At 36.1% G+C, this 23,637-nt stretch overlaps 1 protein-coding gene across 1 annotated transcript; it reads right to left on the reverse strand.

Annotated features, from left to right (window-relative positions):
- Nucleotides 1–22,365: 22,365 nt before the first annotated feature.
- On the reverse strand, nucleotides 22,366–22,875 carry LOC131157986 (protein SMALL AUXIN UP-REGULATED RNA 51-like). Its single transcript, XM_058112494.1, has one exon. It carries the CDS (start codon nucleotides 22,873–22,875, stop codon nucleotides 22,366–22,368), a length of 510 nt encoding a protein of 169 aa, XP_057968477.1.
- Between the last annotated feature and the right edge of the window lie 762 nt (nucleotides 22,876–23,637).

Genomic DNA, 23,637 nt, shown 5'->3' on the forward strand with positions numbered 1-23,637 from the left:
AATAGAGCTGATGAGTACACTTGAAGCACACTGCCCAAGCAATTATAAAAACCGTCACTAATAGTCTTAACCTTTCTCCCCATCAACAAATGCATTATTAGTGATGGTTTTAAAAACTGTCACTAAGATAAAGACTGTTAGTGACAATTGTTCTCTTCAAGCATTCTACTTAAGGACATGCTCTTCTTGTTGTATTTTATCTTCAACTCATCTAGATTCTTATTTGTGGTGTCAGGTAGAATGGCTAGGTTAGCCAACATTATTTTTATCTTGTTTTTCTTCCATGACAATATCAGAAACTATTTTTATCTATCCACTGCTACGGAGATAGTCTCCTAGCCTACTAGCTTTGCTGAATTGCAAACATCTTCATGAGTGACGGTTTGTACATGATTATTCCAAAAGGTATGAACATAAAGAGGTTTAAATTTAGAGAATCTTTTAAACCTCATTATCAATGACATCTCTTCCATAGTTTTCTTCTCATTTTATTTTATCTTTAACTCATCCAGATTCTCATTTTTGGTGTCAGGCAGACTGGCTAGGTTAGCCACAATATTATTTCTATCCTGTTTTGCTTCCTTGACAGTATCAGCAATTATTTTTATCTGTCCACTGCTATGAAAATAGTCTCTGATTGGCTGGCCCTTCCAAATTGTAATAATCTTCATGAGCAACAAACCCATAGATATTTGAACCAAGCGTGTGTTTTTTTTTTTTCATGCATCCCATTCCTTTTTACTATGATAAACAACTTCAAATTATATCTCTCAAACTCTATTGCATTTAAAAAATTAGTCCAATCATTGTAGAACTTCACCATAGATACAAGACTAATACAAGACTATTAGTGACGGTTTTCCTAAACCATTACTAATAATAGACTATTAGCGACGGTTTATGAGAATTGTTGTTAATATTTTTGACCTCTTTCTTAGTCACCAAATGCATTATTAGCGATGGTTGTATAAACCTTGACTAATACAAGACTATTAGTGACGATTTTTCTAAACCGTTACTAATAATACACTATTAGTGACGGTTTATGAAAGTCGTCACTAATATTTTTTACATTTTTTCCAGTCAAAAATGCATTATTAGTAACGGTTCTATAAACCGTGAATAATACAAGACAATTAGTGATGATTTATGAAAACCGTCACTAATATTCTTGACCTTTTTCCCAGTCAACCAATGCATTATTAGTGACGGTTCTATAAATCGTAACTAATACAAGACTATTAGTGACGATTTTTCTAAACCGTTACTAATACACTATTAGTGACAGTTTATGAGAATCGTCGCTAATATTTTTGACCTTTTTCCCAGTTAGCAAATGCATTATTAGTGACGGTTCTATAAATAATGACTAATACAAGACTATTAGCAACGATTTTTCTAAATAATTACTAATAATAGACTATTAGTCATAGCTTATGAGAATTGTCGCTAATATTTTTGACCTTTTTCCTAGTGAACAAATGCATTATTAGTGATGGTTCTATAAACTGTGACTAATACAAGACTATTAGTGACAATTTTCTTACACTATTAGTGATAGTTTATGAGAATCGTCGCTAATATTCTTGACCTTTTTCCTAGTTAATGAATACTTTATTAGTGATGGTTCTATAAACTATGACAAATACAAGACTATTATTGACGATTTTTATAAAATGTTACTAATAATTAACTATTAGTGACGCTTTGGAGTCGTCACTAATACTTGCCAAAATGTTACTAATATTTTCCCGCAATAGTTTGAACGGGAAATGTGATTTTTAGTGACGAAAGTATTAGTGATGCTTTTAATTTCATCACTAAAAGTTGTGTATTAGTGATGGTAGCCAAAATTGTCTCTAACACTTATACTATTAGTGAAGGTTTTGAAAAACGCCACTACTACTGCAATTTTAGTGAAGAAATTCAAAGCGTCACTAATATTTTCATCACTAAAAACTAGCCCTTTTTTTTGGTAGTGCCAATACACTCCCAAATGAATATGAATGAAACTCAGAGGAGAATCTAGAAGGTGGGCACTAGTAATTTGCAAAGTGCTTGAAAAGATTTTTCAAATAAAGCTAAAAAACTTTGGATGTGAGTAATAGATGTATATCCCTTTCTTCTCTAGCTAAAACAAGTTAGAAGCCTTATATTTATAGGTTAGACGGTCAATTAGTCGTTTTATGATTGTTGGGCTTTGAAAATAAATGATTATTTTGAAAACTAGCCGTTTTATGGCCGTTAGGGCGCTTATCCGTAATTTCTGGTCGCCCAATTTGAGGATCCAATTGCTCGAATTTCTAGGCAATTTCACTCGCGAACACCCTTTATTATTTGGAGCATAACTTTTGCTAGAGAACTCCAAATAGGGCGATCTGGAATCAAAAGAAAGCTAAAAAAATTTTCAACAACTTTCATGTTGAACATTTTTGAAGATGGTTAGTTTTGATAGAGAAAATTGCACATCAATGTGACGGGAGAAAAATAAAGGGGATTTGGATAATCTTATTTTGGACATTTTCATTCCGAAACTGATTTTAACACTTTGAAATAATTTTTGCACATTAAAAAAATGATTTTTAATGAAATATAGAGTGCCTAGGGTCCAACTAAGGTCTTCTATGAGCTTCTTCACATAAAATAAGAGAGTCTAATCGAAGTCTCTCTCCCCATACCCTAGACTTTTCTTCATGAATTTCAAGCTTGAACCTTCAATTGCACTTTTAAGGTTGAATTAAGCCTTAATTGAGTTATTTTAGAGGTTGTTATGTATAAAGAAAAGCTTCTGTCATTGGAAAAGATATTTCTTGTTGCTAAAAAACCCCATTTAAGACAAGGAAGGGGCTTTTGTGATGCCTCGAACCCGCTAAGTGGGGCCCGGGTGCTCCGTGTTCCATTTACCTGTATCTGATACTATAACATCAATTATGCAGTGAAAAAATAAACTAACATCCTTTATAATATACTAGAGTTCTATATAAATATATATATCCCAAAAGTATTCTCCAGCATCCAGTATTCACAAATATACAACTCATAAATCCTAAATACAATACAACCCAAAATATATATCCAAAGTTATACCCTTTCTCTCTCTCTCTCTCTCTCTCTCTCTCTCTCTCTCTCTCTCTCTCTCTCTCTCTCTCTCTCTCTCTAAACTGTTAGGCCAACCCCGAGCTCACTAAGCTCGATCATGCAGAGGTCCTGAAAAAGATGAAGTTCATATCGGGTGAGACACATCTCAGTAAGACGGAATAGATTAATACCATTTTGTGGCTATCGTGAGGTTTGTGTACAAAATATAATCATCATTTAAAAATTAATCCACAATTATAAAATGAATCATCACTTAAAAATTAATCCACAATTATAAAATCATTCTCTGTCCCAACTCACACACATGCAACATATTTTATTAACGATAGTTTCACAAGGATTGGGGTGATTACCCGCCCATACAAGTAGCACCCTCTAATACCTTATGCAACCTATGACTATAACTGAAGCATATTAGGGCACTTACCTTACTCAATAAGCCCTCAGGTGGATAGTTTATCTCGTATTCACACACATTCACACAAATGTTTATAGGCAGAAGTTTCCGAGAATTGGGAAGATTACCCACCCATACAAGTAGCTTCCCTCTGCCCTAATACGTTATGCAGTCTAGTATGGATACATCTAATATTAATCAGAGCACTCACCTTTCTCAGTAAGCCCTTGGGCAGAAAGTTTACTTCTCTCCAAATACATATAATACTGCAATATATAATACATTATTACTTTTACTCTATGTCTGTTAACTCTGTATTATTCATTTTTTCAAGTTCTTAGTTTTCACACTTCTCAATATTTCACATCACATAAATCTCACCTCCACATTTCACATTCACATTTCATTTGCTTTGTATTCCGGTTTGCATTCATATATTCTGTTCTCGTTTTATTCACTGATTAAATAAACAATTATGCATTTAGAACTCACTACTAGATGGATAACACACTATCATGCTTCCTCCCCATGATGGGTTGTGCGGTCCGAAGGTTGGACTTAACCCTGGTCGGCCCACCAGAGTTAAATAAAAAAAGCAACCTCTTTAGTCTATCAGATTGGCTTTCCCACACTGGTATGGACTTTAGGGGGAACTCTATCCTACATAGCACAATTGACCATCCCGTCTCCACACTCTCTCTAAGATGTGTGGGTGCACTAGTTCTTCAGAAATCATGCGCAATAGTACTGTGCATAACACGAAACCACAATCCACCGGAATTCTCAAACCATAACTTGCAATTTAACATTCACATTCAACTTTGATTTAACAATCACACACAATAAATATTCTCAACGCATTTCAGTATTTTCAACATCTCATAAATATATATATATATATATATATATATATCATAATTCATTGTAATATATTCTTTTTACTCATGCCATACGATTTAGACTAATACACATATTTATACATTTACTAAGAAAATGCCAACCCACATTTATCATTCACATTACTGAAAATACACATTTAATCATCTCCACAATTATCCAAAAAATCCATTACTTTCATCATTCCATTTTTGCAAATAATAACTAATAACACAACCCTAAACTCAAAATCACAGTTCAAATGGTTGGCTTTTCTAAAATTCGCACAACAAACATATACTTATACATATTATTTTTTCCATTTTAACCAGTAAATTCATAAAATTACTAGCTTAAAATCTATTCCCCTTACCTAGTTTCCAGGATCTATACTAGCAGGGATCCCAAAATTATACCCACGGCGCTCACGCGAACCCTGAATTCATGAACCCTAGTTTATCAATTCCACCCCATATAAAATACCATTCTTTTCCACATTTCCTAAACTCATAAACTTAAAATAAATAATTAAATTACCAAAATCATCAAATTTTCTTAATTTACTAAATCTTACCCTAACCTTGGAGTGGTGCCTAGAAAGCCCAATTCAAAAATCTGCTTTGTTAGACTTATAGAGAAACGCTTCTAGAACCATGTGGTGATTTCAGATTGTCAGTTAGGCTGAAAATTTGAGAGAAATTGAAGAGAAAGAGTGGGTTTACCTTACCTTAGGAGTGGTGCCTACAACGCTCCTACGAAAAATTCACTCCGGTAGGAATGTCGGTGGCAAAAAATGGAACCCAACGATATTTTCCTTTTTCCGATCAGCCGAGTATTTGTTGAGAAAATGAGGACAAAAGAATGAGAAGACAAAGGAGAGACAGAGAGTGAGAGCACTGGAGAGAGACGCAGGACTCTGCAATCCAATTTGAAATTGGATGTAGAGCAGCTTCTTGAAGAAGCTTTTACTAACATATATATATATATATATATATATATATATATATTCCAATTAATTTTTTTTCTTTCATACTATTCCTTTTTATTTGTTTATTTGATTAATTAATTTAATAAAATTTAATTAATTAATTGATTAATAATAAATTTTTTTGGTTACTACATTCTTCCCTCTTTAAAAGAATTATGTCCTCGAAATTCACCACCCGATCATTTTTCACATTTCTAAAATTTATTAACTCACTATATCCTAAACAATCTAGTATATACCACCATCTGAATTTTTGCATTATCTACAATTAAATAAAACCATCTTTATGTCAAACATAAACTCGTACCTACGCCCTTGACAATATCTGCCCTGAAAAGAATTTGGAATCCCATTATCATAACCTAATCAACACAATCATTAAACTAAAATTCAATATACATCCAAATTATCAACCTAAGGACTAGTCCCATAGCTTAGAAATAGAATCATCTAAGGTTTGCCGTGGTTTTTATGAAACAGTCGACTGCTTCAGAAAAATCACAAGAAGCCGTCAACGCACTTCCTCCTCTAGCTTACAAGACAAAATCCTATAACTCTCAATACCTAATGTACTCATTTCCTATCCTTTCCATCATATGTTTCTATACTCTGGTATTAATCATCCCAAGTCTACAGAACCTAAAACCTATGCTCTGATACCACATTGTGACGCCCGAAACCTGCCAAGTGGGGCCCTGGTGCCACATGTTCCATTTACCTGTATTTGATATTATAACATCAATTACGCAGCGGAAAAATAAACTAACATCCTTTATAACATAGCAGAGTTCTATATATATATATATATATATATATGTATGTATGTATATGTATATGTATATGTATATGTATATATATGTATATATTCTCTAGCATTCAGTATTCACAAATATACAACTTAGAAATCCTAAATACAATATAGCCCAAAATATATATCCAAAGTTATACCCTCTCTCTCTCTCTCTCTCTCTCTCTCTCTCTCTCTCCCTCTCTCTCTCTTTCTCTCTCTCTCTCTCTCTCTCTCTCTCTCTCTCTCTCTCTCTAAACTACTAGGCCAGCTCCGAGCTCACTGAGTTCATTCACGCGAAGGTCTTAAGAAAGACGAAATTTATATCGAGTGAGACATCTCGTTAAGATGGAATAGATTAATACCAGTGTGTGGGTATCATGAGATTTGGGTACCACCCATACTAGAAGGTCCTGTATCATCACCACTTCCAGGATGAGCGTTGCTATTTCTAAGGTCCATCCTAAAAATAGAACAAAAGCAATTTTAGAATTTCAATACCTTAATATGACAGTACTTTTATCTAACTAAGAACCTTAAGATATCCTCCTAAACCCAATCAACATAACGTCCGTATTTCCAATTTAAGATTTAGTCTTACCATTCAGAAACAAGATCCGATGATAGTTTACCATAGGTTTCCTGAAATCGTCACCCTAGGAAAATCACTAAAACCACCACGAAATTTCTTGCTTCCAGGCTACAAGATAGAACCCTAAATTATAGTCTTAATCATCACCAAAATCCATTCCTATACTTTGGTATTATTATCCGATGTACCCAAGAGTCTGCAAAACCTAGCAACTTGATTCTGATACCAAACTGTGATGCCCTGTTTTTTTTTTTTCTAATCACATACCTTTGATATCATAACAATAATAATAAATTCCACCCGGACCCAAGGTGGGGTACCGGGGATACACCTATTCATATCCATATTTTAACTATGAAGCGGAAAACATAACCCTATTAAACTTTTAGTACAATACCAGAGTACTATTGTCTCCCAAAAATATACATACTGCCCCCCGAAGATCATCAAATCTTCAAAGTATATAAAAACATATATCTAGTACCAAAATAAAAATATACCCTCTCTAATAGAAATCTACTCCTCCTCTATCTCGAAGCTCGGTCCACTTGACATCTTGGATTTCATGAAATGTTAAGATCTACGGGGTGAGACGCCTCTCGGTAAGCGGGGAAAAATTATTATCAGTGTGTGGCAATGAGTTTTAGTGTATCACATCATTTTCACAAAAATATTAATTTAATTGAGAAATCATGGAAATTTGTTCTCATATCCATATATATATATATATACACACACACACACACACACACACACACATCTGTAACCATATATTATTCTCAAAATATAATCATGCTCAACAAATATTTCTGTGCACAAAGTAACATATCTATCAAAGTACAATCATATGAGTGTATTGTGTCTGTAATGAGGAAACCTATTCATATCATCATCATGTAATAACCCCATATGACCGGGTTGTGCGGCCCAATGGTGAGACTTAATCCTGGTTGGCCTACCAGGCTAAGTCAAAATACCTCATTGGTAGTACGATTGGCCCACCGCAGCCTGGTCCGAACTAGGGGCAGTTAACATCTCTCCAAAGGCCCAATCGACTTCCATTACCAACACACTCCCTGAGCCATGTGGTTGCACTTACTCAATCATTAGCAATGGTACCGTGCTCTCATATCATTAAACAACCGGGTTCTCATTTCCATAACTTGTTATACATATAAGTTTATTTCCAAAAATTTTCATTTCTTATAAATATGCACAAGCTCATGAGTGTCCATGTCTATGTATCACATCTCGTCTGTAACTAATGGTTGTACATCATATCTAATAAAAAAATGTTTGTATAAAATCTCATCTCATCATATAAAATATTCACATATTTATATCTTAGTAATCGCAATTGTTTCTCATGCCACACAAATTTTTAATATTATTTAACCATATAATAATTATCTAGTAAAACATTGGTTATTTCCAAAAACTACCATTTCATGTATATATATACTTGATAAGTCAAAAAATTTACGTCTAATATTTTTATATCATACTTCAATTTAATATGTTAAATTTCCTGAAAGTCCTGACATAATTTATTCCCCTTACCTATTTCCTGAGGAAACACTCGTAGGGATCCAAAATCAACGCCTGCGGCGTTCGCACAAAGTCCTGTATTCCAAAAATCCTAAGTTAGTTAGCACAATCCCAGCATGTATACCATCCTAGTATTCAATTACTAAGTCCACATAAATCAAATAATTAATTAAGCTTAAAACAACTCACTCACCCTAGTTTTGGAGTGGTGGCTGGAATCCTCAAAACATGAATTCGTCTCGTTTAACTTGACGAGGATCATCGCTAGGCCTTAAAAATAGTGTCTGATCATCAATCTGGTGCTTTTGGATTGAGAAAATGAGGAGAGAGAGAGAGAGAGAGAGAGAGAGAGAGAGAGAGAGAGAGAGAGAGAGAGAGAGAGAGAGAGAGTTTTAAGTTTACAAAGAAAAAATGACATGCAGCTTTATATAGCTTTTTGTCCCAAAGAAAAACCGTCGACAGTTTTCTTCAGCTCTTTGAAGCCGTCGACGGTTTGGTCTTTAACCAAACCGAATTTTAACTGTTGTACCTTTACCTGACTGCAGTAACATAAAACCGTCGACGGTTTATTGAGCTCCTATTAAACTGTTGATGGTTTGGTCTACACCAAACCATTTTCCCTCTTTTCCTTATTTATATTTATTCTTATTATTTTTCGGGTCATTACAAGCTATTCGGCGCTAGTGCTAGTCGACCGAACCTCTCGGATTTCGGCTATGTTTTAGTGCTAATTATGTTTAAATCTTAATTAAATAATTTTGAAAAATACTAGCATGTCCCTAACGGTTATATTTTGTCAAGACTCTATAAATACCCAATTCGCTTTTTAAGTCTAATCCCATTTTAATAATGACAAAACACAAAAATCTCATCTGTGTATTTAGTACTTGAACATGTTTATACTTAAGCACACACACATGGAAAAGAAAAAATGGAATCCGTAAGGAACATAAAGCTCACATGCCTTGGCCCATTCCAAAAGAGAGTTCAAGAGAAAATGAGTCAAGACATAGTTTCATTTCAGTTGTGTTGTTTTAGATTATATTTGTATATGCATGATCACATGAGATAGTTGGAAGCTAAAAAATGACCAATAAGTTGACCTTAGGATGCATGTTTTTCATGAATTATTCTTATGCACAAGTTCTAGGTTAGATGTGCATTTTAAAAGGATCATAGAGCAGAAAAATAGGGCATTTGTCGACTAGCCACATGGAGTCGTCAACGAGTGAGTGTAGTACACTCGTCGAATAGTGAGTTATCTCATCAATGAGAAAATACCGAGACCCTAATTTTCTCAGACAGACCAATCGGCAACGTATCCCCTAATCCCATTGACGAACGAGTGTTGAACACTCGTTGATGAGTCTGTCGAGAAGCCTGACGCTCTAGTGCGCAACGAGCATAATTTTTTTAATAAAATTATTTGTTTTTTATCCAAAGGCCAGAAAATGCCTAGATCTTGAAAATACTTATAAATATCAAACCCTAAACCCTAGTTGAACAAATTTTGAACCTCTTGCCAACATTCTATCACATTTAGACATCTTTTGTGCATTCTCTCAGTTTTTTTTTAAAGAGCTTTCACTCATACATCTTGCAAACATCTTTTGTATTGAGGTTTGATAAAAGCAAGTATTTGATTTGTGTTTTCAAAGTATTTCTTCTCTCATATTCTTTTATTTAATAGAACTCTAGTTTTCCATATATTTGTTTGAAAAACCTTTTGGGAAAAGTTCATTCTAGGACTTTGAATCTTTGAAGCATTCTTGATATTATTTTAATTCAAAGATTTTATATTCTTTTATTCGTGCCAAAATTTATATGAGAAAACCCTAGATCTCTAACACATATTATTTGAAAAATCAATTTTTAGAAATATATTGCATTGGGTGTAGATCTTTGAGAAAACTCATCATACACATTTTTATATACAAAGATAATATATTTTTTTCATTACAAAAATCATATTGAGATCAACACATATTCTCTCTTGAGCTTCAAGTTATATTTGTGAGAGTGCTTAGGGCTTATTATACACATTAGCTTGTTGAGAAGCATTTGAGTGTATCCAGAAATTGTATTCATCTATTGTATTTGAAGTTTGGTGTGTGAACCGTGGTGAGGATGTTACGCCTCGTGGAAGCAGTGAATTGTAAGGAGCAAGTTACGCCTCTTGTAAGCAGCGGATTAAGAGGAAGCTGTGTCTCTTGTAAGCAATGGGTTAGGAGGAAGCTCTGCCTCTTATAAGTAGCGAATTGCAACAAGGAGCTCCATCCCAGTTTAAGGAGTGGAATAGTGGAATCCTTGGGTGTTTTGCCCAAGGCGAAGCCGTAGGAGGAGTTTGGCCGAGCATCGTTAAAAATTATGTATTTGTACTCTCTCTCTCTCTCTCTCTCTCTCTCTCTCTCTATCACTCTTTACATTTCCGTACTTATGCTCATATTGGATTTGTTGTGCATGTTTTAAATATTGGCACATCTGAATATCTAAAATACTTGAGATTGATTGGGTAATAATGAATTGGTTGATATATCCACAACTTGATTTAATTGGATTGTGTAATACTGAAATCTGTTTATCTCCAAACTTGTGTTTGCATGGTTGGGTTTTCAAATTAGGGATTGAAAGACCTAAATATTTTTAAATACCCAATTCACTCCCCTCTTGGGATTACACCTAAATTAACATACCCCCTAATTACTCATTTTTAAATCAATGCATATATTGAAAATCCTCCCAAAAATTATTTTTTTGCTTTATTCATTTTCACTCTTTTTCTCTTAATTCCTTTGAAAAATCATTTTTAAAGAGAGCTTTGCTTGTTATTTTACTTCTTTCACGTGCAAAGTTATTAGAATTGAGAGTTGTTTAAGAAATCATTCATTTGGGCATATGTATTTCAAAAAAAAAAAAAAAAAATACTTACTCTCTCAAGCCTTTACTTTTGAAAATAATCTTTGAGAGTAAGATTAAAAGTTCTCCGGTTAGTGTTTCTTTGATAAATAATTTTGTGGAGAAATTTCTTATAGGTTGTGAATCTTTGCACATATGTTGCAAGATTCATAAGCTCACATGTGTTTATTTGTACAAATCTTCTTGAGCATGAAGCCCCAGCTTCCCTTGAATTTTATTTGAAAAATCATTTTGGGAAAATTCTTGGGATATTGAAAAGAGAACATTGAGCATACTTTTATCTATATATTTTTGCTTGAAAGGTTTCCCATATTTATATTGAGAAATTTATTTTTCATACTCTCGGTTTTAATTGGAAAATATCTTTTCTGAGAGAAATACCATACATATTCACTTGAGCTTTAATTCATATATTGTGTGAGTGCATTTTAGAGCTTCATTGTATACAAACCTTGCTTTTGAGAAATTTTATTTTGTATAAAATTTTTATATTTGTTGTATTCCAGGCATCGCCTGAAGAGGGAGACTTGTCCTGTGAAGAGTCCCGTATTGGTTCAGGCCCGGTTGGGAAAGTTAGGATTTGCACTATCCTACGAAGTATGCACAGTTTGGCTTAGCCTGGTGAATTGAGTTGAGGTGTCTCTGTCTCGTAAGGAGAATTGGTTGTGGCTCAACCTCGTAATTTGATTTGGGAAGTCTCTGGCCCGTAAGGAGACTGTAAGTGGCATCGCTCCACCTAGTTAAAGTGAGCACCTAGTGGAATCCTCTTATTTGTGAGCTTAAGGCGGGGACATAGGCAGGATTGGCCGAACCCCGATAACAAATATTGTGTCGTTCTCTCTTCCTTACGCATTTTAATTTCTGCTTATGTATGCTTAATTATATTGTCTTGTTTATTTACATACATTATTATATATGGGATTTGAAACTGATTGGGAAAATACTAAGACTGCTATTTGTGTTCAAATATTTGTTCAGTTATATATTGTTGGGGTTTCAGTAGATTAGAAAGTCCCTAGGTTGGTGTAATGCTTCCTGCTGCTTCTAATTAAACAAACTCAACCTAGGAAGATTTTCAAATACCCAATTCACCCCCCTCTTGGGAATACACCAATTACATCAAGCTCTTGAGCCAATCCACCAGTTAATTTGATAATACCATTAGAAGAAAGAATGCTTCTCCAAATTTCCATCGTCCAACTAAAATTGAAGAAAAAGTGCTCAACACACTCCTCCTCAACAGAATAGAAAGGACAGTAAGAATTATCTGATCATTTCAACAATGAATTCTATTTGCAGTAGCAAGTCTATTCTTGGTAGAAAGACCAGCAATGAAGATGTGTTTGGTGATCGATCCCTCCAAATCACATTAAATCAGTTCACCTTCTCACCGAGATTGGCCAGTAGCTTATAACTTCTAGCAGTTGACTAGTCTTGGTTATTTAGGATAATCTCTCGTAGAAGAAATCTGACCTTAAGAACACTTCTCCAACACTATGTCATCGGGCCCTTCACATCCAAGTCAAGCAAATGGGTGGCCCTGCATTTATTAGAGTTTATCCATTTGCACCATAGAGAAGATTGGGGGAGGTAGTGAAGGTTCAAAATAGCTTACCTATCATGGCAACATTCCACATATTCAAATCAAGAAGGCCCAATTCACCATTCTCTTTAGGACTACAAACATCCTGCCAATTAACCTTAGAGGTTCTATTCAATTGAGATGAACCAGACCATAAGATCCTCCTAATCATTTTATTGATGTCGTAGATCGTTTGTTTCGGTAGAAGATAGATTTGCATCCAATATGAAGCAATCAAAGAGAGGACCATTTTGGCCAGTTGCAGCTTGCCACTATAGCTAATATTCTTGGAACCCCATCCTTCAATCCTACTCATAACTCTGTCCGATAAGGTTTTATAGTTAGAAGTAGAGAGCCTTCTTGTGATGAGAGGAATACCCAAATATCTAAAAGGCAGGTTCCCTTCTTGAAAAGAAAAATGGGCGAGGATAAAATCTTTTTCACCAGAAGTCAAACTAGAAAAGTAAACTTGGCTCTTACTAAGATTGAATTGCAGACTAGTGAGGGTAGAAAAATCATCAAGTGCATCCACTAGACATAGGGTAGAATTAATATCTCTATGAGCAAATAAAATCAGATCATCAGTAAAGTAGAGGTGAGTTATCTTATTAATTTTACAGTCCTTGTGGAAGATAAAATCAAGTCTATAAGTTCTTTATTGAAGCAGCCTATTTTAAAGTCTCCATAACCATCACAAAGAGGTAAGGGGATAAGAGGTCCCCTTGCCTAAGACCTCTTGTGCCTTTAAAATATCCACAAGGTTCACTATTGAGATTAACTGAATACCTCGGGGTAGAATAACATAACTGAATGCAGTCCTTTTAGATTGCTGGAACATGGATGGCCTCCAAGATGTTGCTCATACAAGTCCAATCAACTGAATAAGCTTTCATCAGGTTAATTTTAATAGCAATTCTCTTACCAAGGTCTTTCTTGTGATAGGTTTGCATTAAATCTTGACACAAAAATACATTTTCAATTATATTCCTTCCTTTCACGAAAGCAACTTGATAATCACTAACCAATATTGGCAGAAAAATATTTACTTTGTTAGCCAACATCTTAGAAATTACCTCGTATAAGACATTGTAGCAAGAAATAGGTATGAAGTCCTTCAAAGAATCAGCAGTTGGAGTCTTAGAAACCAATGATATAAAAATGGAGTTGATAGCTTTGAGCATCTTTCTAGAAGAGAAAAAAAATCCATAACTGCCGCCATTACTGACCAAGCCTTTTTAAAAAAATGGTTGTTGAAACCATCGAAGCTTTAAAATCATCAAAATCCCTTATAACTTTAAAGATGTCTTCTCTTCGAAATAAAGGAATGAGGGAAGGGATTGAGGAGACATCCTCTGGAAAAAGGGAAGAGAACTTGGATAGGTTATTCATTTTAGGGGTGTTGGTACCCAAAATTTTACCATAAAACTCAACGATATGATCTCTGATCAGATCCTCATCCTCCAACAAGACCCCTATTTCATTATAAATCCTCCTAATAGAATTTAAAGCTCTTATTTTCATCAAGGAATTGAAGAATATTCTACTGTTACTATCTTCTTCTTTCAACTAAAGATTCCTTGACTTTTGTTTGAGGATGATCTCTTCATGTCAATTGTTACAGACAAGAGAATCCACATGATGTTCCTTTCTTCCTATCTAAGATCAGAATTAGTGGGGTCATCTTCTAATAGATTCTGTACCTCAACCAATTTAATCCAAGCTTGTTTCACAAGGGCACCACCAATGTTTCCAAACCCCTCTTTATCTTGGAAACAACTTTAAGCTTAGGAGAACCAATAACCTCCTTTTTCCAAGTATTAGCAATAATACTCAAGAAATCATCATTGTTGGTCTAGAAATTGAAGAACCTGAGCATACTTTTCTTTCTTCTACTCTGATCCAAGAATTTAATAACACAAAGAGAGTGATCTGAGACCCTAGGGGGGATGAAATCCAAAAAAAATTGGGGAAGGAAGCAACCCATTCAGAATTTATGAAGCACCAATCTAATTTACGAAGCACCTTTTTTTTTTTTTTTTTTAAAGAAGGGCGGCACCTCCATTTATTTATTAATAACCCCTCACTTTTGGTGGAGGAATACCGTAGTTACAAGACAATCAATGGGAGATAACAAAAGATAACACGTTAAAAACCTCCCAAAAAACAACACCAACATCCAGCCAAAAATCGGGTTACAAGTCCAAACAAAAAAAACAAAACAGAACCTACAAAACAAACCTTACGCAACAAAAAAAAACAAAATATAAACAACATAAAGCATAAGCTAAAACCAAAAGAAAATCAGTTAAACATACCTCATATAAGCCATACTCATCTTCTCCAATTTATACAAACCATTGCTAACTCTAGGGAGTTGATTACTATTTGTAAACAAACTATTCCTCCCTATAGCACCTTGTCGAGCCAAGGCATCTGCCACTTTGTTCCCTTCTCTATACCAATGATTTATCAAAAAATCTACTCCCTCCAATAAACCAATAAGCTGCTCCCAAAAATTCTAAAAATACCACAAGGAGCACTTTCTGGCTCTTATCCAATTAACTACAATATTAGAATCACATTCAATATCGATACAGTTATGACCCAAATGTTTGCAAATCTTAATTCCCTCTAACTGAGCTCTCAATTCAGCTTCATTATTTGAACAAGAACCAAAATATTTTGAAAAACCAATCACAAAAGAACCTGTATGGTCTCTAAGGATGCCACCACCACCCGCCGGCCTTGGGTTCCCCAAGCTGCTCCCATCCAAATTTAGTTTCAACCTCCCTTACCTCGGTTTTAGCCATCTCACACTTTGCATAGTTTTAATTCTTTTATTCACAATTTACACTTCCAAATTTTGCAATACCCGAAAATCAGTATCCTTTAACTGAACCATTTCTGTCATGTTCCTACTCAAAACCCCCACCCAATACTTAATGGAGAGCCACACATCAGTATTACTTTCTAATTTTCCTCCTATTCTAGCCACACATCTTCTTCTCCAAAGCCTCCAAATTACTAAACAAGGAATCAAACCCATCAAAGAACCTAGTTGAGAGAACCTGGAAGCCCTATTAAACCACATTTGAACTCTTTCTTTTCCAACTTTGTTGCCTAAGGAAAGGAACACCTACCTCCACCAAAACCTTCCTCCAAACCTCAGAAGCAAGGTCTCCCTTATTTAACACATGCTCCAAACCTTCTGATTGCCTCATCTCACAACAATTACATGCCTAAACAAGTGAAACCCCCACCCTTCTCACCTTTTCATCAACACTTAGGCACTCAAAAGTAGCCTTCCACATACAGATAGAAAATTTCTTCAGCAACCATTTGTTCCAAACCCACTTAACCCAATCAAATTTTGGAGCTCTAACTCTGATAGCATCCCATGCGGATTTTGTATTAAAGCAACCATCCTTTTCCGCGAGCCATAACAGAATGTCCGAAGAATTTCTAAGATTTCCCACCTTTTCCATCACTTCTTCCACTTTACTAAACCCCAGAATCCTCTACAAATTTTCCACATCTCACGCATTATTGATAACCAAATCTTTTAATTTGATATGAGATTGTACACCATTTGGACAATCTGCAAATAAAGGTCCCAAATCTAGAAACTTATCATACCACAATTTTACATTTCCTTCTCTAACCTTCCACTTAGATTTACTTAACAGTTCAGGCATACCCTGCAGAACTTTCCTCCAAAAGGAAGAGTCCGATCCATGCGATCTGCAAAGATTAATATGTCCTCCTTTCACATATTTAGTTTTAAAAAATCTAGCCCATAAAGAATTTTGCTTTAATAAATGTCAACCAAACTTCATAAACAAAGACCGTTGCACTTCTAAAATGTCCCTTACTCCTATGCCCCCATCCTCCATAGGAGCACACAATTTCCTCCAAGCCCTCCATTTCATTTTTTCTTTTCCATCCTTAAAGCCCCGGAAAAAAGAAGCAAACATACCTTGTATATTTTTAATCACCAGTTTCGGTACATTTAGAACAGCTAACAGATGCAATGATATACTTGAAAGCACATGTCTCAACAAAACAAAATGATCTCCTGGAGACAACAGTCTACTTTTCCAGCCCTCAACTCTCTTACTGATTTTTTGGATTAAAGGGTCAAAATGACAGCCTTTCAATTTACCATCCACTATCGGCACACCCAAATACGTAAAAGGAAATTTACCCTCATAAATAAAACCAGTCTTTTAAAAGAATTTCTCCTTTCCTCTTATCACCCAACTTGTTTGAGAAAAAAAATAGCTGATTTATCTTTGTTCACCCTTTGGCCTATCCAGTTTTCATACTCCTTAATCACCTCCATTAACCGACTAACAGATTTTTTTTTCTAGCATTAGCAAAAATAACAACATCATTCACATACATTAAATGCGATATAATAGGTGCACCACATGGGTGTGCAAATGGTAAAATCCGCTTCTCAGAAAACTTTTTTTTAATTAATTTAAAAAGAATTTCTTCCATGATGATGAAAATATACGGCGACAACGGATCCCCTTGCCTCAAGCCCCTTTTTGACTTGAAGAAACATCTATAAGTGTCATGCATCATGACAGAAAACTATGGAGTGGAAATACAATTCTGGATCAACTTACAAAACCAATCTGGAAAACCAAAAGCCTGAAAAATCTGATCTACCACCTACCACTCCACTCGATTATACGCTTTGCTCATATGAAGCTTTAGCATTATATTACCTCCTCTCACCCGCCTATGTAATAATTTTGTCATCTCTTGAGTAAGCGTTATATTTTCAAAATACTCCTCCCTTTCACAAAAGCACCTTGTTCTAAAGATATTAAATCACCCATCACCAATGAAAGCTTACCAACAAGGATTTTGGAGAAAATTTTATAGATTACGTTACAAAGGCTTATCAGCCGAAATTTATCAAAAGACTGAGGATCCTTTACCTTAGGAATAAGCACTATATAAGAGAAACAAAAATACCGAGGCAACATATCACCTCTGAAGAATTCTCTTACTGCATCCATCACATCATTTTAAATAATCTTCCAATAGGTAATATAGAAAGAAGACCCAAACCCATCCGGTCCCGGGCTACTATTCACAGAAATAGACGAAACAGTTTCATAAACCTCCTCAGTTTGTTCTTCCCTCAGCTGACCGATAGACTCCTCAGAAACCACCGAATGGATGATATCTTCCAGGTTTGACCTTTGCACTGAACTATTTTGCCCCAAAAATTGCTTAAAATACTTCACAGCCTCATCATGGACCATCTGCATATTTTCCAACACCGAACCATCAGGAAGCGTCATTGAATTTACACAAGAATTTGGCCTTTTTTCTGTAATCACAGCATGAAAAAATTTTGAATTCTGATCCCCATCTATCAACCATTTCATCTTTGCTTGTTGTGCCAATCTAGCTTCTTCCCTTCAATACCAAACCTCCAATTCAGCCTTAGAAACAAGGAACTCTTCTTCAACTGATTCCGAGTATTCTGTCTATAGTAAATTCTCATATTTTTCCACCATTTCCTCCAACTCTCGAATAAAACTACCAACACGATCGAAAGTCTGTTTATTCCACACCAAAAGCCTTTATTTTAGCCTTTTTAATTTACCCACCAATTTGCACAATCCTGAATCCGCCATAATGTGTTCTCTCCAAGATGATTCAACCATTTCCAAAAAATCCCCATGTGACATCCACATGTTCTGAAACCTAAAAGGTGCTAGCCCATACGTCTCCATACTCGCACACAGTTGTAATAAAATAGGAGAATGATCTGAAGTATTTCTTTTCAACAAAGAAGTCTTAGTTTCCCCATATTTTATAGAAAAAACATTATTAATCAGCACCCTATTCAGTTTCACCCAACTTCTTCTCAAACCTTGTTGGCCGTTACACCATGAAAATTGACTTCCTTCGAATGTGAGGTCCAATAACCCACAACTATTAATACAACCATTGAATTCAGCCATAGATGAACCCAAGCGAGGTCTACCTCCCACCCTTTCCTCATCTGACCGAATTATATTAAAATCTCCCATAACAACCCAAGCCACATCAACACTCGACATCCCTTGAAGCTGTTCCCATAAATCTGCTCTCAATATGATAACATTTAGCATATACAAAAGTAAGAAGCAGGGAGCCTCTATCCTTTGTTAACAAAACTGTCACACATTGATTTAAGGTACCCACCCAATCCACTTGAACATCATCTTTCCAGAATAACCAAATCTTCTCACCTTTCTCTACATTAGAGTAAAAGTTAGTAAATTGCAAATACATCGCCCACCTTCGTATCTTTTCTATATCTTGAAAAGGTTCCGAGACTGCCAAAATCGAAACTTTCTGATCCTTCACAATTTTTTTAAATCTTCTCTTTGACGTGCCCAACCCTCTTATATTCCAAAACATAATTTTGTCAATCATAGGTTCAACTTTTGAGGTACTGCCTTAGATCTCTTAGACTTTCTCACTTGTCTATCATCTTTATTTCTTCCTTCCAATTCACCCACTGTCACATTACCTAGATCCGAATAATATTCTTTTTGAGTATCAATGCAAACCTCCAAATTTCCCTCATATAACACATCATAATTATCCCTCCACACTTTACCCTCCACTTCCCCCTCTCTCTCGTCCATCTCCTCCACTAAAATCAACTCTCCATCCTTATCCTTTTCAACTTTTCCCCTCCCCCCTTCATAAACAACTCTGATTTCCTGAGCAGACCTAGAACAATCTCCCAGTTCTACCTACACCCCTACCACCACTGAATTTTGGTCTTTACAACGATCGAATTTCTCTCCACTATTCTTCTCTACAAAATTAACTTCCTTTACTTTTTTAGTACCCACATTATTAACCTCATTCACAATTTCTTTATTTTTCACAATCACCTTTGACGGACCATTCACGTTTCCATCCTTCTTCTCCTCCACCCATTGTTCCTGACTCTTCAAAATAGGATCTTCCTCTTCAACTATCATATTCTCTTTTCTACCCACTTCTTTCCAAACCATCCCATCTACCTCCTTCCTCATACCTACCTTCCTTTTATCCTTGGGCTTAACTCCAAACCGGCATACTACTTGAGTTGGACCTTGCCTACAACATTTGTTACAATAGAAACTCCTTTTCTCATATATTACTCTTTGCCAATTCTTTTTTTGTCCTACCACCAACGGAAAACCCTTCATAGGATCCTTCTGCAAATCCACTTCAACACATAATCTCGCACCCCGTGGCTCGTGTTCTATATAACGTGGCATTATCTATTCCCAAGAATCTACCAAATCTAGTGGCCAAACTCTATAAACAGTCCATTCTATATAAATGTTAAGGCAGACCTGGTAAGAAAATCCACTGAGGTGCGATTGATGGCTCCTTGTTGACATCAAAATTCACAGACCAGTTAAAATCCGAAATTGGCACCCTGCCACCCATCTTCCTTCTCGTGCCCATGCATGAATGTAGTCCTTTTTGTTTACCAAATGTAACAGAACATGGTAGTTATCCATAAAACTTATCATGAGAACTTTAGAGAGGCCCTAGGATTAGATAATATGCCTTCGCAGGACATCGATAGATGGCCTTGCAGAAAGAAATTTAAGCACCAATGCAAACTTCAGATCCTCCGCAGCTTTTTCCATCTCCACATCTGAGAAAACAAAACCTAATTCCCCATTAATTAGTTCCGGTTTCCTCAATAGAATTTTGAATTTTGAAGATGTAATTGGTCTCTTCAAGGCTTCCGCAAACAATTTTCCCACAGGGAAACCTTCCCCCTTTTCGACCTTAACATCCCCCGAACCACTGCCTGTCTCCTGTCTACTAGTATCGACACCTCCCCTTAACCCTCCGGTAACAGCTACTGAAGATGGCTCAGTAATGTCTAAAAAATTACCTATTTTCCATATTGACCACCAAAAAGAAAATAAAAATAATAAATAAAAAATAAAAAACCAAACTTGAAATCTCGTAGACCTACATCTGCCGTCACCATGTGTTGCTCACGCAAATTCGCCATCACCACTTCGTCTTTTCCCCAACCCTCCTCGCAGCAACGCCGGAATTGCTGCCAACGCCAGAGGTGAAAACTTGCTCCCTGATGAGCAATGCTGCCACTGGCGCACTGGAGATTCGACGCGACGAATATGGCGCTGGAGAAGACAGACCTCCTCCTTGGACAACAGCTAGTTGGCCTGCCGCTGCTGCGATCTTGGCCCTGACGAACTTGTATGGCGTCGGCACTGGCACTGTCCCTACTGCGCGCTTCTGCTCTAGCGACAACAGTCCGTTGGTTCCGTCCTTGTGGCACTCTCTTGCTTCGGCAATGCGTGTGGTGATGGCAGTAGAGGAGGCAGGCCAGTTGCTAGTGGCCGGAGTCGAAGATGGGAGAACCTATGAGGATCTTCAGCCTTTCTTTGTTGGGCGAGGACATGATGGGGACAAATACTCCACAGCAACGTTGTCGTCGTCGTCCCTCATCGCAACGGCGGTAGGGTGTCACAGTTTAGATCTAATTTACGAAGCACCTGTTGATTCTTTGTATGTCTATCTCAAGTATATATGATGTCACTTCCCTTAAATTTGACTAGTGAGTCGTAAGTGATAGATGCTCTTACACGTGACTTTGATTGGACTAAAGAAAGGTTTATCTTAAGCTATTTGTTTGACCATCACCTTCATACCTTTCTTCCCCAACAATTATATATTTTTGTTAAATGTGTGCTCGTGATTAATTCTCAACAGATGCAAGGCAAGCATTTTCTCTCAAACTTACTTATAACTGAAGTAAGAGGAATTAAAGGAAGAAATGGGGACGCTAGAGCTGGGCTAGAAGAAACAAATCAGAGGCTAGTCTGTGTCCCGGTAGGGGCATTAAAGAAAACACTTTTGCAACTGGTAACTAGCAGCTATACCGCAACTATATATCCTCAAAAGGTGGTTGATGACCCAATATTCGTCTGACCATTATATATCTTTCTCTTTGCCTTTTTTCTTTTTTTCACTGGTTGAGGTCGACTAAGTAAGGAATTAGAGCCCATAACTTAACCTTTTGTTGTTTCTATGTGTAGGTCCTTAGGAAGAATAACCCGACTGATAGTTGACTCACCTGGGGAACTCTGGACTGATCTCTTCCAATAAATAAATAAATTTGTATATATCAATGTAACTATATTATCTAAGTAGTATCAAGATATTATTAAACTCAACACTAATTTATTGGTGGGTGTTCGATCTTGCTAATTATTGTAGCAGAAACTCAATGGCTGTGAGTGCATTAAGTAAATATATTGAGCATGCTAAGATCCAAATGCTATGTGAATAAAAATCAATGTCATCTCATCCAAGAAAAAATATTTGGGCAATCCATGGTAGCTCATTCATTTCTTTGCAGGGGAAAAAAGAAAGGAATCTACCTTATTCAACTCCAATTCTTCTCATCTCATTTTTCATACAACAGACATATATGGCCTCGATTACATGCACTACTTTTATTTTTTAATTTTCTCTTTGGGGATGTTTGGAGGAAAGAAAAATGGATGGCTAGAAAAATTTATCTACACATCTGAGGATGAGGAGAGCGTGTTAACTCAGAGTCTGAAGGGCAGCAACCGATCTCATCATGCAAGAAAAAGATGTCCCTCTTCTCCGCCACGACCTTCAAGATCTTTTCAAACACACACACCTCACATGGGATCTTCAACACCCCTTCCTGTTGAAACCCAAACTCCTCTTCAGCTTCTCTCAGCAGAATCCCAAAGGCTTGGTGACCCAAATACTCCGTTGGGATGATGAACCTCTTCAGCTCTTTCCCCACGCACACTGCAAGGAATCCCTTCGGAACCGAGTCCCCCGAAGACAAACCATAACCAATGCCAATATTGCTGGAGCTGTCTGAGAAGGAAAGTGTTTTCTTCAGAAACTTAATGCTTTTGCTACTGCCATTGCTGCTGCAGCCGTTGCTGTTGCTGTTGCTGTGTGTGTTTGCAAGCTTTTTCCACTTCTTGAGGATCTGCTGAAGCCTTACTATCTCACTGATCTTGTTTGGCTTCTTTGAATCCATGGAGTAAGTTGCAGCAGATCGAAGAAGTGGAATGAATCAATTGGTTTAGCTTTTCTCAGAGGCTTTCCAGAGATGATGGCTGCTGCAATGAGATGAATTCCAAGTGGGGAGTTCTGCGCAGATTTAAAGACACTGGGGGGTGCTTGGGGCTCTGAACATTTATTAGTATTTTTTTGTTGTACTTGTATTATATTTTTTTCCACATATAAATAAGTTATTGGCGTCGGTTGCTGGTGCAACTGCCTCTAGTATCGAAACCCATCATGGGTTTTGGTTTGTTTAATCTCTAGATCAGAAATTTTTTTTTTTTATTTTGTTTTTCCTGACTAATTTTGTTCGTTGTATAAAAAATTGTGTAGAAACGGACTATAGAGCAATAAAATTTAAGAACTCCCAAATAAGATGGGAACTGAATGGAAATCATATATGCCATTGTAATTTTCAATAGATTACTCATGCAAAAATTTCTGATATTTAATCCAATATAAAATCATTTTTATCCACCAGACGCTCATCGGGCTTTGATTAGACAATAACAAGTAGCATTTATCTCTCATCACTATCGTACAGCAATGCATAGTATTCCGCTGCTTTACGTGGTTAAACAAAACATGACATAGTGAGTTTAATGATGGAGATATTTAATGTCATTTTTTATTCATAGCATGACAAAATTGTAACATCTAAGATATGTGTGATGATTTTGATTTAAGTTTAGTAAGATATCATTGGACATCATGGATTTGACTCATAAGAGGAGCT

The sequence above is a fragment of the Malania oleifera genome, chromosome 6 (genome assembly GCF_029873635.1).
Source record: "Malania oleifera isolate guangnan ecotype guangnan chromosome 6, ASM2987363v1, whole genome shotgun sequence".
Taxonomy (NCBI): domain Eukaryota; kingdom Viridiplantae; phylum Streptophyta; class Magnoliopsida; order Santalales; family Ximeniaceae; genus Malania; species Malania oleifera.